This window comes from Anopheles coluzzii, chromosome 2, assembly GCF_943734685.1.
Source record: "Anopheles coluzzii chromosome 2, AcolN3, whole genome shotgun sequence".
NCBI lineage: Eukaryota > Metazoa > Arthropoda > Insecta > Diptera > Culicidae > Anopheles > Anopheles coluzzii.
The window spans coordinates 81,718,603-81,732,878 of record NC_064670.1 but is presented as its reverse complement, the minus strand read 5'-3'; the positions used below and the strand labels follow the sequence as shown (position 1 = coordinate 81,732,878).

Sequence of the window (14,276 nt, the reverse complement as noted above, 5' to 3'; positions counted from 1 at the left end):
GGTAGCTGCGTCGGTCTTTTCCATGGCAGCACCGTGACAGCATCGAATCTCATTCAAACCGTCTCCTCGTACGCAGGACTGATAAAACTTTTTCGGACAAAAGCAAGTGAAGAGAAGTCAGCAATCGAAAACCATGCAAGAGCCGAATGTTGAACAACTTAAAATGACATGTTCGGATTATAATGAGTATTGTATAATTTTAGGTTTCTAAATCGTCGATTGCCAAAATTGTGAAGGATGTGTGTGCTTGTTTAAATAAACATTTGCGGAGCTATGTAAAGGTATGGTTTTGTAAATATTTTTATTATTTTTTATTATATTGGAGATCCCACTCCAGCATCGTCTGCCGCAAACGATTTGTGGCATCGTTCTGTTGCTCGCGTGGTAAATGGTTTAACCATGCCCCCACCCACTGGCCAAACATGGAGAAATAATTTTCCATCGCTGAGGTTGGTGCTGGTGCTTGGTGCTGGGGTTGGTGCTGGGATTGGTGCTGGGGTTGGTGCTGGGATTAGTGCTGGGGTTGGTGCTGGGGTTGGTGCTGGGATTGGTGCTGGGGTTGGTGCTGGGATTGGTGCTGGGGTTGGTGCTGGGATTGTTGGTTGCGGCGGAATTGAGGAATAGGAACAAGAAGGGATTGGGTGGGTTTGGGTGGAGGTGTGTTGTTCTAGGTCGTCATCGAACTGAAAAGAGAGATAAAAAATAATGAGATAGCATAATCAAAAAGTTACAAAATAAATAAGGTTGCATTGATATCCAACGACGAGCAATAAATATGAGTTAAATTTATGAAATATATAATCAATTTATCTTTGTATGTGTTATTATCATTTCAGATGCCGTCCACAGCAGAAGAATGGAAGGAGAAATCAAAAAAGTTTGAACAAAGGTGGAATTTTCCGCATGCAATTGGGTCCATTGATGGCAAACACGTACAAGTGGAAAAGCCTAGTAATAGTGGATCAGAGTATTACAACTATCAACATTATTTCAGCATTGTTTTACTTGCGGTAGTAGATGCCGATTACAACTTTTTACATGCAGATATTGGAGGAAAAGGTGGAATATCTGACGGAGGTGTATTTAAAAACACACGCTTATACCAGAGGCTGGAAAACAACAGTTTGAATGTACCGGAACCTGAACCACTGCGAGTTCCATATGCAATGCGAGTACCTTACTTTCTTTTAGGCGATAAAGCGTTTGCTTTTACCAGGTACTGCATTCGACCATTTGGAGGCATGCATGCGGAAGGGACAATTGAAAGAGTTTTCAACAAACGTCACTCTCGTGCTCGAATGATCGTTGAAAATGTGTTCGGGATTTTAGCCAACCGTTTCCGAATTTTTAAAAGCCCGATTATGCTAGAGCCAGAAGAAGCTAAAACGGTTATTATGACAACAATATATCTCCATAATTTTCTTCGACAGAGTGCTTCACGCAATACATACACTCGCCCTTCATCTTTTGACAGGGTCGTCAATGGGCGTTTTGTAGAAGGCGAGAGAGCTCCAACTACAAAGAGCGGACTACAAGGCATACCCTGTCGCACGCCAAACGACTTGTTGAATATACGTTTACACATTGCACATGATCTTAAGTATAATAACCAACTTAATCATTAATGCAATACAACTCTTTGTATGTGCCATTTATTAAGTTGATAATTAGTTATTAAATCGTAGAATGTGCGTAGATTACATGCAGTTACACATTATATGTATAATATGCTAACCCACATCGTCGCTACTACACTTGTACCTATGCATTGTCCACCCACCATTGTTTAGATGAAAGAATGGTTCAACGTGAATCACGCTTGGCAAGTTATTAAGATAAAACGATTTATTTGCGATCGTTTTAGAAACACCAAACACAACACAAGTGTTTAGAAACACAAGTGTATTGTAGGGAACACGCGTATGATTAAGGCTCCTGTATTAATGCTTGATGATTTTTTTTTCAAAAACGAATTCCTTTATGAGAATAATGAAACATGAACTAGCAACAGAAGTACTAATACAACTTTTTTGTTATACTCATTCCACGAAAGCTTCGCGTGTTGAGCAAAATAATATACCGTATGAAATAAAATTTTATAGTAACGCGCTACAGAGCTTATCAAATTTGAAAACATTATTTTATCGTTATCATACATCTTCTATTTGGCATAAACGTCCTACGCGCACATGCCGACCTATACAGACTTTCAAAACTTAATTCAGTACAACGCGAGTTTTTGCTGTTCGGGAACGGTCTAGTGTTGGGTCACCCGGAGTCGGGTGCGAGCCAGCCGGAATCGATTCCGACCCGTGGGTGCAGCGAGTGCGCTAGGTCGGAGTCGGAATCAAATCCGACCCGCGAGTGCAGCGAGTTAGGGTCGACCCGACTGATGAGTATGATGATGACGGGTCGTGTCAAGGTAGGTTCAATACCCGACCCGAACTCGCTGCACCAACAGGTTGGAGTGGCTTATGCTTTCTTGCACCTACCGGAGTAGTTGCACCCACTGAACCTACTTGTACCTTTCGGGTCGACCCGAACGACTCCGGGTCGCTAACGGATGGCTCCGACCCCATAGGTTCGGGTCGACCCGCCCATCACTAGAACGGTCCATGGGGCTTCAACCCATGACGGGCATGTTGTTGCTGTGCCACAGGACCGCCCTTAACTCGCAGTGAAATATAAAATTTACTGATAAATAACAAAACAACTTACCGTATCGAGATGCGTGCCGTCCTTCATGGTATCGTCAAGGAACTTCATCGCGTCGAAGGCGAACCATCTTGGCCGAAAAACGTCCTCAGCCGCTACGAATGATAAAATTTTGTCATTGAACAGTTTCATGTTATTTTAAATTTGATGAGTACCTGCTCCGCTTTGCTGACTTTTACGCAGCTTGGACTTATACGTCCGGTAGCTGGTCAGCAGCTTCCTCCACTGATAACTGGCCTCTTCGACGGTAAGTTCCAAGATTCTACCAATCTCGGTCCACGCATCCCTACGCCGAATTCCGTTTTTGTAAAACTCCGACCGCTTTTGCCATAAAGCAGGCCGTCGTTCCACCTCGGCAATTAGCCGAAGGCTTTGCTCAACGTTCTGGAAGCAAATCAATAATAAAAAACTATTAATCTCGACTCAATTACTTATCATTCACCATCCCCATGACCCCGTTATTATGTTGATGGCCCGGAAGATGCAGCAGTTTTCTTCCATTATCAGTCCTCAACCTCGAAAGAGCTGTAATATAAAATATTAAAATACACATAAACGTTACTGTAAAAATAAGAAACTTTTTTTTGTCGCAGCGGCAACAGCAATAGCTTCCATTGTAGCAGTTGGGGTAGAGGTTGCAGCAAAAATGGTGCAGGAAAACAGGGCCAGAAGGAATAGTTGATTTTCCGGATCAGATGAAATATATCCTGTTGGAAGAAGACCAAAACCGTATAACCTAGATTCCAGGATTCCAAATCATTATTAGTGTATGCGGACTAATAAGAAACACAACATTCCGTGGTACAGCCAGGTCATTTCTCAAAGAGCTGCAATGTACAAATAAAACATTTCAGTTCAATGGTATATTCCTGCAAAAATAAAGGCTAGCTAGGTACATAAAATTAGTACAATTTACAATTTTTACAATTTAAACTTTTTTACAATCTACAATTTTTACAATTTAAAATTTTTACAATCTATAATTTTTACAAATTTTTCACAAACTCCAAAGCAACTGTCGTTTTAAAAAAATCGCCGGTAGCTGGAGAAGCAGCAGAGGTAAGTTTTTTTCCAAGCCGTAAAATAATCAAAATTGAACAATAATTCAATCGTTGCCCATATTTCTAAATTTCTACCGCATACACAAATCACAAACACTGAACATATACGATTTAAATAAAATACGAGTAAAAATAAATTTACAAAAATACACCCAAGAATTGCTTCCACTACAAAAACACCGGTAGCAAAAACAGAATGATTATATATTTACCAATTTTTCATAATTCCGGCGATTCGGCACGTTCGACAATTCGTTCTCCATGGCTGAAATCAAAACATAATTAGATTTTTGGTTCAAAAATCAACGCATCATCTCATATTTATTCGTTTCAATACCTACCGCTATATGTAAACAAACTTATTATTTCAAGATTGCGCTAAGATTGCGCATAAATTTTCGAGATTTATATGTCCGAGATATATACAAATTTTTTGACAGATAAATATATCAAATCGACCCGTTTGACAGATAAATATATGCGCAATCTGAGATTGCGCATCGTCTATTGCTACGGTAACGTACGGCGTCGCCCGCCAGGGATTTGCCGTACGTAAATCGACCCTTTCGGATGTCGCTATCCCATTTCTTTATTTTCGCTTATATCTACTTCCCACTTGTTAAAAGAGACGCTCCCCATGACTCCCTCGTGCTTAATCTCGGTCATTGAAATTGTCTCTCTGCTTAACGGTCCGACCATTCCGCCTCGCTAGCGGAAGCCTCCTCCGCGGGTGTCCATCGCCGACCTGCAGCCGAAGCTCGACGGCGTCTTTCGTTCTCGCGTCTGTTCCGTCGTGACCGAATCAAGTCCACCTCCGTTGGAATGGACCGACGACGGCGCGTTGTCGAAGGACCCTCTTGTTGAACACGAGCTCTCCACGCTCGCTGCATGAACAGACGCCGTTCGTGCCGAACCCTCACCGTCTCCCGGGAAGGTGGTCCTCCCCTACTTCGTCGAGGAATTGGAGGGGGAGCTAGGCCCTCGCGCTCCGCCTCTACTGCCGCCCGCAGTATTTCGTCATCGCGGGCTTCCAGCGCTGCTGCGACGTCTGCCGCCAGACGCACTCGTGCCCGATCCTCAGCTCTGCCGCGACGCCGTCTGTTGCGGGCAGACCGCTGACGCGCTGCTCGGGATTCGTTCACACGCTGCGTGACGTGCATTATGACGTCATCTCCTATCTCCTCGCCGAAGAGTGAGGCCACACTTTCAAGTGTGACTTCGTCATCCTCCGCGAAAGCCGCCTCCGTTCGTCCGTTGGCGAGCGCTTCCTCATCGCGCCACAACTGTTGTAGCACTGTGGTGATGATCTTCGCTGCTCGTTGAATGCGTTCCCACTACTCCGCCGTCTCCAGCAGCTTCTCGGCGATGTTATCCAGCCGGACTGCCTCGGGTGTCCCCCAGCCCAGCAGCTCGCGTCGCGTGTCGTCGAACACTGGGCACTCAAACATGACGTGGGCCACAGACTCGACCGACCCTGCGCACCGTGGACACTCCGGGGACGAAGCAAATCCGCAGACGCTCAGATACTCGCGAAAGAACCCATGTCCGCTAAGCACCTGCGAAAGATGGAAATCCACCTCACCATGCCTCCGTCCAATCCACCGATGCACGACGGGAATCATCCCGTGCGCCCACGTCAAGTAGCGGCTGGCCGATGGTGTTGCCGCCGCACGGTCCCACTCGTCCTGCCACTCGATCATCGTGGCCGCTCGCTCCATCGCTCGTACTTCCTTCCTGCTGGTGTCAGGTTCGGCCAACAGCCTACTATGGCACCTTGCGTCCTCTTGGATGACTAGACGGCAGGGTACAAGACCGGCCATCACCACTGCCACCTCGTAAGACACGGAGCGAAACGAACTCGTCACTCCACGTGCCAACGGTCTCTGGACTTGGGCGAGTTTCCTCCGACACCACTGCAGGTTCGTTGCCTTGGCCCAGATGGGCGAGGCGTAGCGGATGACAGACTCAGCCACTCCAGCCAGCAATCGCCGCTTGGCCACCTGGGGGCCGCTGTGGTTTCTCATCACCGAGGTGACAACCGCCGCGGCCGCTTTCACGTGCGGTCTCCCCGATAGCTTCTCTTGAAGCTGAACCCCCAGATAGCGAATCGATCTCCTAGTAGTGCAGGTCACCTCGCCGACGCGTACCGGAACCTCCAGTCGTCCTCGTCGCAGGCTAGAGATTAAGACCGCCTCGGTCTTGTGGGGGGCGAGACTGAGATGACGTGCCTCGAGCCACCCCATTACCGCCTCAATCGCTGTCTCGGCAACCGTCGCCGCTTCCTCCGGTGTGCGGCCCTCGGCCAGGACGGCGATGTCATCCGCGAAACCGACTACACTGGCCCCTTCGGGGAGCTGGATCCGCAGCACGTCGTCGTACATGTCGTTCCACAGAGTCGGGCCAACGTTCTTCCGCGCACGCCTTTTCTACTCTCGATTATTTTACAATACCAGCCCGGGGGAATAACTTCCACAGGGGTCGGTAAGATTGTGTATGCATCTGCCACATGAATCTCCTCTTTGTCACATAACTGGTAACGCATGTGACCGTCAGCTTTTATTTCGATTACTACACCCTGTTCATGCATCGGTGTACGAATAAACTTGCCGATGGCGATTTGAGGTTATTCCATTTTTGTAACACTTGAATTTTGACCTTGGTTTCAGCTAGAAATTGAACAAAAAATAATCACAAAAATGATTTTTACGGTGCGTGATTATTTGCTTATCTTGAAATGCTTCCTTTGCTACTCGGTGCAAGCGCAAAATGTATAATGGCGGTGTCTGTCGGTGCTGGGTTGCTGTTGGGGCGATATGTGGCGTCGCCGTAGGTAAATGAGCTCTCTTTTTTGCCGTTGATAAAAAGCACAAGCCGGGGTGGAGTTGTAGGTCGCTGATGAGAGACTTGCTTCCCGCAACAATGTAGGTGGCGCGGGTCTCAAGCCCCAGCAGAATCCTGGTCTCGCCTTGTTGATGCAGGGTCTTAGTCGGGGGAAAATCTACCGCTCTTGATATGTGACTCCAGAGGGTGGTGAGTGAGCTACATGTGGATTTTATCGTCACTACTTGACGCAAATCGATATTTATTGTAGTAAACTACAAAAAATAACTCTGTCTTGCTCAGTTACGTCTGTTCCAGTTGATGGTCTACACAGCAAATTTTCTCACCCGGTTTCTGTAAAGTTTTTTTTTACTGAAACGGTTCAGCAATAGAATATTTCACTGCTTTTCAGCATGAATGCCATGTTTTTACTGACATTTAGCTAAAAAATTTGATAAATTCATACTGAAAGTCAGCAAAATAAGTGTCAAATTAGTCGTTTCACTGGATATCGGTAAAACAAATTATTGAAAATGCAGCAATTTAACAGGTTGGCTGATAAGTCCCCGGTCTAACAAAGAAAAAAACATTTTTTTGTCAAAATACGTTTTTATTATTCAACATAGTTCCCTTCAAGAGCGATACAACGATTATAACGACCTTCCAATTTTTTGATACTATTTTGGTAGTACTCCTTCGGTTTTGCCTCAAAATAGGCCTCAGTTTCGGCGACCACTTCTTCATTGCAGCCAAATTTTTTCCCTGTGAGCATCATTTTGAAGTCTGAGAACAAGAAAAAGTCGCTGGGGGCCAGATCTCCCACCGTAGCAATTCAATTTGTAATTCCGTAGCAGGAAGCAATTCGAAGCCCAATTCATGAATTGTTGCCATCGTTCTCAATGACTTGTGGCACGGTGTGTTGTCTTGGTGGAACAACAAAATAACAAAAGTTGCTTGACAAAAGACGCTCTGTCTCACAAACTAATTGACATACAGACGTCAAATTTTGACACGAATCATGTGAAGGTTGGTACAGTATCGGACAGAAAGATAGGGCATTGGTTTTTTAACGCACCATGCACCCGTTGGGTCAAGTTTATGTGTGGTTTGTATGTGTTTGTGTTTGTGTGTGTGTGTGTATGTGTGTGTGCATGTGTGTGTGTGTGTGTGTGTGTGGATGTATGTTTGAATGTGTATTGATGTGTGTGTTTGTTTCACAAGTAGGTCGTTTCGGATAGATTTGTCAGTAGTTTTTTTTGTGTTTTGGGTTAGGTTTTTGTTGTAATTTGCAGGACCACCGCCCTCGCGAGCAGTGATCCCTATTCAAAAATGCAATAAGCTCAGTTTTTGATCTTATTGCCGTCGCCCACGATGACATTAATCATGCGTTGACGCATCGACATCACCAGATTCTGGATCGTTTCAGGTGGAATTTTGCTCCACACCTCTTGCATGTGATCGAAGAGATGATCCAGATCTTCCGGTATGTTTTTACCCAGCCTCTTCTTGAAAATTGCCCAGAGGTTCTCAATGGGATTGAGATCCGGGCTAAGGGCTGGCCACTTCATTGTTTTGACATTGTTGTCAGCAAGCCAAGTTTGGACAGTCCCGGAAGTATGCTTAGAATCGTTGTCTTGCATAAACATTCAAGACCGAGGAAGGTTTTTCCTAGCGTGTGATAGCAAATGAGTATCAAGAATATCTCGATACCCAAACCGATTTAAATTACCGTGGATTCGAACCAACGGACCCATCCCATAGTAGGAGAAGCATCCCCACACCATGAGACTACCACCGCCATGCTTGAAAGTTTTGAAGCAGTACTTCGGATCAAGAGCACAATTAACAGGGCGCCGAACCAACCTACGTCCGTCCGACCCCTGTCGATTGAATTTTGACTCGTCTGACCACAAAACCCTGCGCCAATCCTCTTCATCGAAGAACATGTGCTCAATTGCAAATAACACCCGTGCGTTTTTATGCGCAGGTGTTAAATTGGGCACTTTGACTGGCACTCGCGCGAGTAGCCCGGCACTGACCAATCTTCGCTGAACTGTTCTCGGCGTCACCGCCAATTTCAGTCTGCCTCGGATCTCTGGTGCCGAGCTAAACGGATGTTTCTTCGATATGTTAACAATCTTACGGTCTTCCTCCGCCGTGGTCTTCCGAGGACGTCCGGGTGACTTGCGCGTTTCGGTTGTCCGAAGCGCGTTCGCCACAAAAGTGCGCGATCGTTCCATCACGAACTCGATCGTTCTGCGCTTAATGCCAGCAGCCGCCATTCGCTTAATGATATGGCGCTGATAATCGGTACAATGTTTACCTCGACCCATTGTAATAAAAATTGCTTGCTTAGACCGTCAAGAACACACTGGTTAAAAACTTGGACACGACTGATGCCGTGCACTGCCTGCGTTCTGCTTTTATACGCGATGAATCACATCGTTGTCGAGCAGCAAAAAAGCGTATGGATAAAAACAATCAATGAGTAAGCGAGTGAGCATGTACCCATTCAAAACCAGAACAGAATACTGCCGCGCTCATGAAACAAAACGCCCATTGAAAAGAACACCTGCGCGCTTGCTCAATGCACACACAAAGTTTCCCATGCGCACACAACGTTCAACGCAAAGATGCACGCATGCCTTTCAATGGCGTGCACTGGAGAAACACCTGTGAGGGAATGCCGAGTTCATTGCTATTGTGCGCGTTTTCATTTCGCACCGGTGTCGTATTCACATTCATGAAACAGCACACCTGCGTTCTCGTCCGGGGAACAAGCGCTGCTGTCGATGCAAACTTTAGCTTTTATCCAAGTGTGAACGCACGCTGTTTCACATGATAACACACATAAACAGAATGCTTTCAATGCAATATGAAACCATGTCAAGCTACGTTTCTTCAGACAAAAACCCGCGCACTCGCACACACACACACACACACACACACACACACACACACACACACACACAAGTAACGTGGCAAAACAAGTGTACGGTGCGTTGAAAAAACTAGGGTCCTATCTTTCTGTCCGATACTGTACTATATAAAAATAATATGCATTTAATACTAGCGGCGCCATCTATGTGTCAGACTGGGGACTTATCAGCCAACCTGTTAAAAGAAAAATAAAAATATGTAAGCCAGTTCGCGCCGTATTCTATAACCATCAAACTGTCAATTTTCTTCAATGGCTGCTTTGTTTAAATGTCGTATCAAAATGGCTGACAAAACGGGCCAAAATAAGCAACATAAAATTAATAATTAAAGTGCTTTTTAACACCAATCCTAGGAAAGTAAGAGTGTTCAATTGCTTTTAACATTTTTTTAGTACATATTTACATTAATAAAAACATTTGCTAACCCGTATTCGCGCTGCCGCAAATAGGAAAAAACTGCCAAAAATAGGAACAAACTGCCGAAAATAGGAGCAAAATCAATGTTAGCATTTTCATGAATATTTGTGAAACAGGGATTTGAAACGGCAAATAAAAAATAGCGTAACATACTATGATAAATTATCAGCCAGAATAACATCACTTTCATGAAAAATAGTAAAAATGTTTATGTGTGAGCAGTTTTTGTGAAACTGAAAGCATGCCGAAAACTGGTACAGTTACCCTATAAATAAACGATGCGCAATCCCAGAAATAAACTATCTATCCAGGAGCATCAGAATAGCGGAGAAACGCAGGGAAAATAACAAAACAACGTGAAAGAGTGTTTTGTAATAAAATTTTTGAATGATACGGATTGAAGAGTACGCATGTTTTGTTTTGGGCCGGTAGCTTGTGCACAACGTGATGACAATTCTCAAAATGGCACCAGAAAAAAACGCTTCACTCTGACGTTTCAACTGTTATAATAAGCTTAAACTCTGCGATATCGCTTGCTCTTTAAGTCAGTTTTAAGCCTGCTCTTTAAGCTCCCAGCAACTCGAAAAACGCTAACAATCTACTCGAAAATGTCACTTGGGAAGTCGACCGAGACGCCACTTGAACACAACTTCTAAATCCTGACCGTGCAGATAGTTTTAAAGTTTGTAAAAAGCTTTCAAAGTCGTAAGCAGAATTATCGTCGATAGATCCATATTCATTACCATCCTGGGCTATATGTTGTAAGTCATGGACGTTGTTTGTTAAATGCTCAAGACCATATATCTAACCGTTATCCCTTACGAAGCTATTTAGAAAATCAGAGGCATGTTTCCAATGATGCTTATGGAATGCAGACGAAAATATTGTAATCCCACAAAAATACAACAAATAATGGCAGTATGGTTTTTTACCTAAAAATTCTTCCATTATTATTGGGCTGACATGTCAACTGACATGAAAGATGTCGTCGAGTCACCCCCAGGTTGTTTACATGAATACGCTCAGTTGGCACGTTATTAACCATATCAAATTTGTTAAAATCCTCCAAAGGCGACCGCCAAAGTTGATGATGGTCAGGACATTCTCTTCGTCGAAATCCTTCATCCGTTCTTAGAGGTGCTCCAACAGCATCAAATATGATTTTTTTCCTGCACGATGCCATTCTCCAACACAAGTACATCTCATGCAACCATGCTATCCATTAAAATTGGCAGTAGCTAAAAATGTAGGTATCTTTTCAGCTATTTTAATATGATTATCTACCTTTTACAAAAGCGCGTGCCGGTAAATCAGCAATGATAGCTTTGACTTTAAACCCCAGTGTTTATCTCCGATCTGCAATCCTGCACTTATAAATTCATTAGCTTCTTCTACTAACTGGCTCAGATAAGCCTCTAGACAGGATGGTTTTGAGGAACCACAGAATACAGTTATCATCATGATCGGAGCTAGAGGTAGTTCTACTACTCTCATAAGGATGGGCCAAAGTTGGATTGGTCCTCATTTATAAAGAGGGATGCCAGCCATTGAAGCATTCCGGGCAATTATACAATAGAAGAAAGACTTTGTCACCTAAAATCATATAAGAAACGAAGATGCGAGTTGTTTGGTACAATGGCGCAGGACCTGGTATTTCCAGTTCGTTTCTTTCAAGCTTTTTGTATAGCATTGAGTTTAAAAAAAAACCCCTCCATCAGATATACGACCTTTTGCGCTAATGTTTGCATACATAAAATTACAGTTGGCATCAACTACACCCAGCATAACGATGCTATAATAAATTATGCCTTCTATAATTGAAATAGTCGGTTCCACTACGTGGAGGATACTTTATCATAACGTCAATACAATATATAAACTAAACCATCTTTTGATTTAGGTTTCTCATTTGGAAATAGAGGTGTTGGACGAGGCCCTCACGCCTTCTCCCGGACCATCGTGTGTGCCGTCACCGCAACCTGGACCGTTCCGTGTACCGTCTCCGCGACCTGGACCGTCGCGTGTGCCGTCACCTCGACCTGAACCGTCGCGTGTGCCGTAACTGCAACGTGGACGGTCACATTATGCCACACTGCCTCGTCCATCTACTCCGCCAAATGTAGCGTCAAGGCCGTATAAAAGGCGTTGGTGAGAGGCTAATCTTTCATACAACAAGGAGGTGGTTGCAGCTTTGCGGACGGTGGGTGATGCCTCAATCGAGCTGGCCAGCCAGCTCAAAAACCCAACCGATACAATGGATGGTCAGCTGTCCGGGATTGCCCACATCATTCGAGATTGGCCGCTCGAAAACCGGATGCGATGCCTAATGCGAATACGCATGGTAGTCCAAGTGGAGGAGGAGGAGTATTTCGAGGAAAGTTTCGGATACCCGGTGAGGCGATAGAATAGGTAAGAGTAGAGTAGTCATGTTTTTTAGACCTTCAATCCCTTCTTTTAGTTAGCAAGTGTTATTTGTACATAAAGTGGCCGGCAAAATAAAGTGCCTACTACTTACATGTTTACATTTGTCTCATATTTTTCGTTAAAAATGAAGCTGTCCTTGTGCTATATTTTTTTTAAAAATCCTCATTCTTTGCTCTTAAATGTGCAATGAAAAATTTCTGAAAAAATCAAAGGTTTACCAACACCAACAGGTTTACCAACAAAATATTTTTAAAAAAGTTAGTCAAAATTATACTGACAGAAAAAAGTGCCCACATTAATTATTTTCAACAAATTGATTTTGTTTAGTTTGGAATTCCTTTATTCAGAACCTACGTTGTGTTTCTTAATTCTTCCTCTGTTTCTCTATCTGGACGTGTGTACAACTCCTTCTGTCAAAACCAAAACCTGTCATCCTAACGTCATAAACGTCTGTCATCTCCCAATTCACAAAACCAAACGTCTCATAGCAAACAGATTTATTAAACACAAACAACAACTATTTAATATTTGATGTGCCCTCTTTGGATCTTAGGACTAACTGCAAGCGCTTTGGCATGCTCATCACTAGATTTTCTAAATGATTTATGTCAAGATTTTCCCAGGCGTTCTCTAGGGCTTCAAAATATTTGTCTTTATTGTTTACGCCACTGTTTTTTACTCCATCATCGAGAATGGCCCACAAATTCTCGATGGGATCAGGACTTTATGGAGGCCATTCAAGCGGTTTTATGCGACATGAGTTGAAAAAAGTTTTTGTTTTCTTCGCAGTTTGTTTGAGGTCGTCTCCCTCCCTCTTTCTAAGTAAAACACCCACAAACCATAACATTGCTCCCTCCATGTTTTACTGTTCCTTGGATGTTGCGCTCTTGAAGCTCCTCACATGATTTACATCACACATGGGACCGCCGTTTTCGGTTAAACAGTTCAAATTTAGACTCATCTGTCCAAAGAACAGTTTTCCAAAACTCGAGCGGCTTATCCGCATGCTCTTGAGCAAATTTGAGCCGTTTTGTATTGTTAGCCTTACTAATGCATTACATTAACTTAGGCGTAGGTCTATGAACATGTTGCGGCAACATTTGTTCAATGGCAACTGATTGCGCAGGACACTGCTTTCGGAATTTCTGGTTTATTAAACAAAACTGTAACTAAATGTGTGTCTTACTCTGTTTTTATATTCTCGTTTTTATTCACTTGATTTCATCGCTATCTATATGTTTTATCTGTCAAAAAACACGCGGCCTCACTCCAGTAATAAGTCCGCGCTCTTGTTCGTGAGTTTGCACCGCACACCTCAAATCTATATAACGCGTATGTATGTATACCGCGCTCTGACTGCTGTGTTGTTATCACACAGTCTGCTGTGTGATAACCCTAGCGTTAACAGCAACTGTTTATAATTATTAACAACCGATTCGCACAGAAGGTGTTGTTCCCTGTAATTGACGACAGAGGGCGACATGGTAAATGCTTAGTGTAGACAACGTCCAACACTGATCGGGCCGAGTACTCCCGAAGGCTACGGGAGAGAAGAAAGTTCACTCTTTCGCCTTAGCCCGAGACAAGTGACGGATTTTTTAGCGTCTCTCAATAAAATTCTAACTTAAAGATAGCTTAAAAACGCTTGTTTTTATTAACAATAATTTACTGCGGGCGAAAGAAAGAGTGCTGTTGATAACATCTCAACATTCTAAAAAATCCTTCAAAAAATAATTGTTTCGTGACATTCACTCGTTCACAGTTTAAGGTTGTTCCTGAGGCAAATCGGAACCACTGTAAAACCACGTGAATAAAGCGGGATAAATTATAATAGGAACAAATGTACAATTGTAAATGTGTGTTTTGCAAGCCTGCAAGTGTTGCCCGTCGAAACACACCC

General features: G+C 43.7%; 1 protein-coding gene across 1 annotated transcript; it reads right to left on the bottom strand.

Annotated features, from left to right (window-relative positions):
- Nucleotides 1-289: 289 nt before the first annotated feature.
- LOC120961230 (cyclin-dependent kinase inhibitor 1C-like) lies at nt 290-3,137 on the bottom strand. Its single transcript, XM_040384922.2, has 3 exons — nt 2,871-3,137; nt 2,719-2,810; nt 290-683 (listed from the first exon to the last, which is right to left on the bottom strand). Exons 2-3 carry the CDS (start codon nt 2,764-2,766, stop codon nt 315-317), a joined length of 417 nt encoding a protein of 138 aa, XP_040240856.2. The 5' UTR covers nt 2,767-2,810; nt 2,871-3,137; the 3' UTR covers nt 290-314.
- Nucleotides 3,138-14,276: the final 11,139 nt, after the last annotated feature.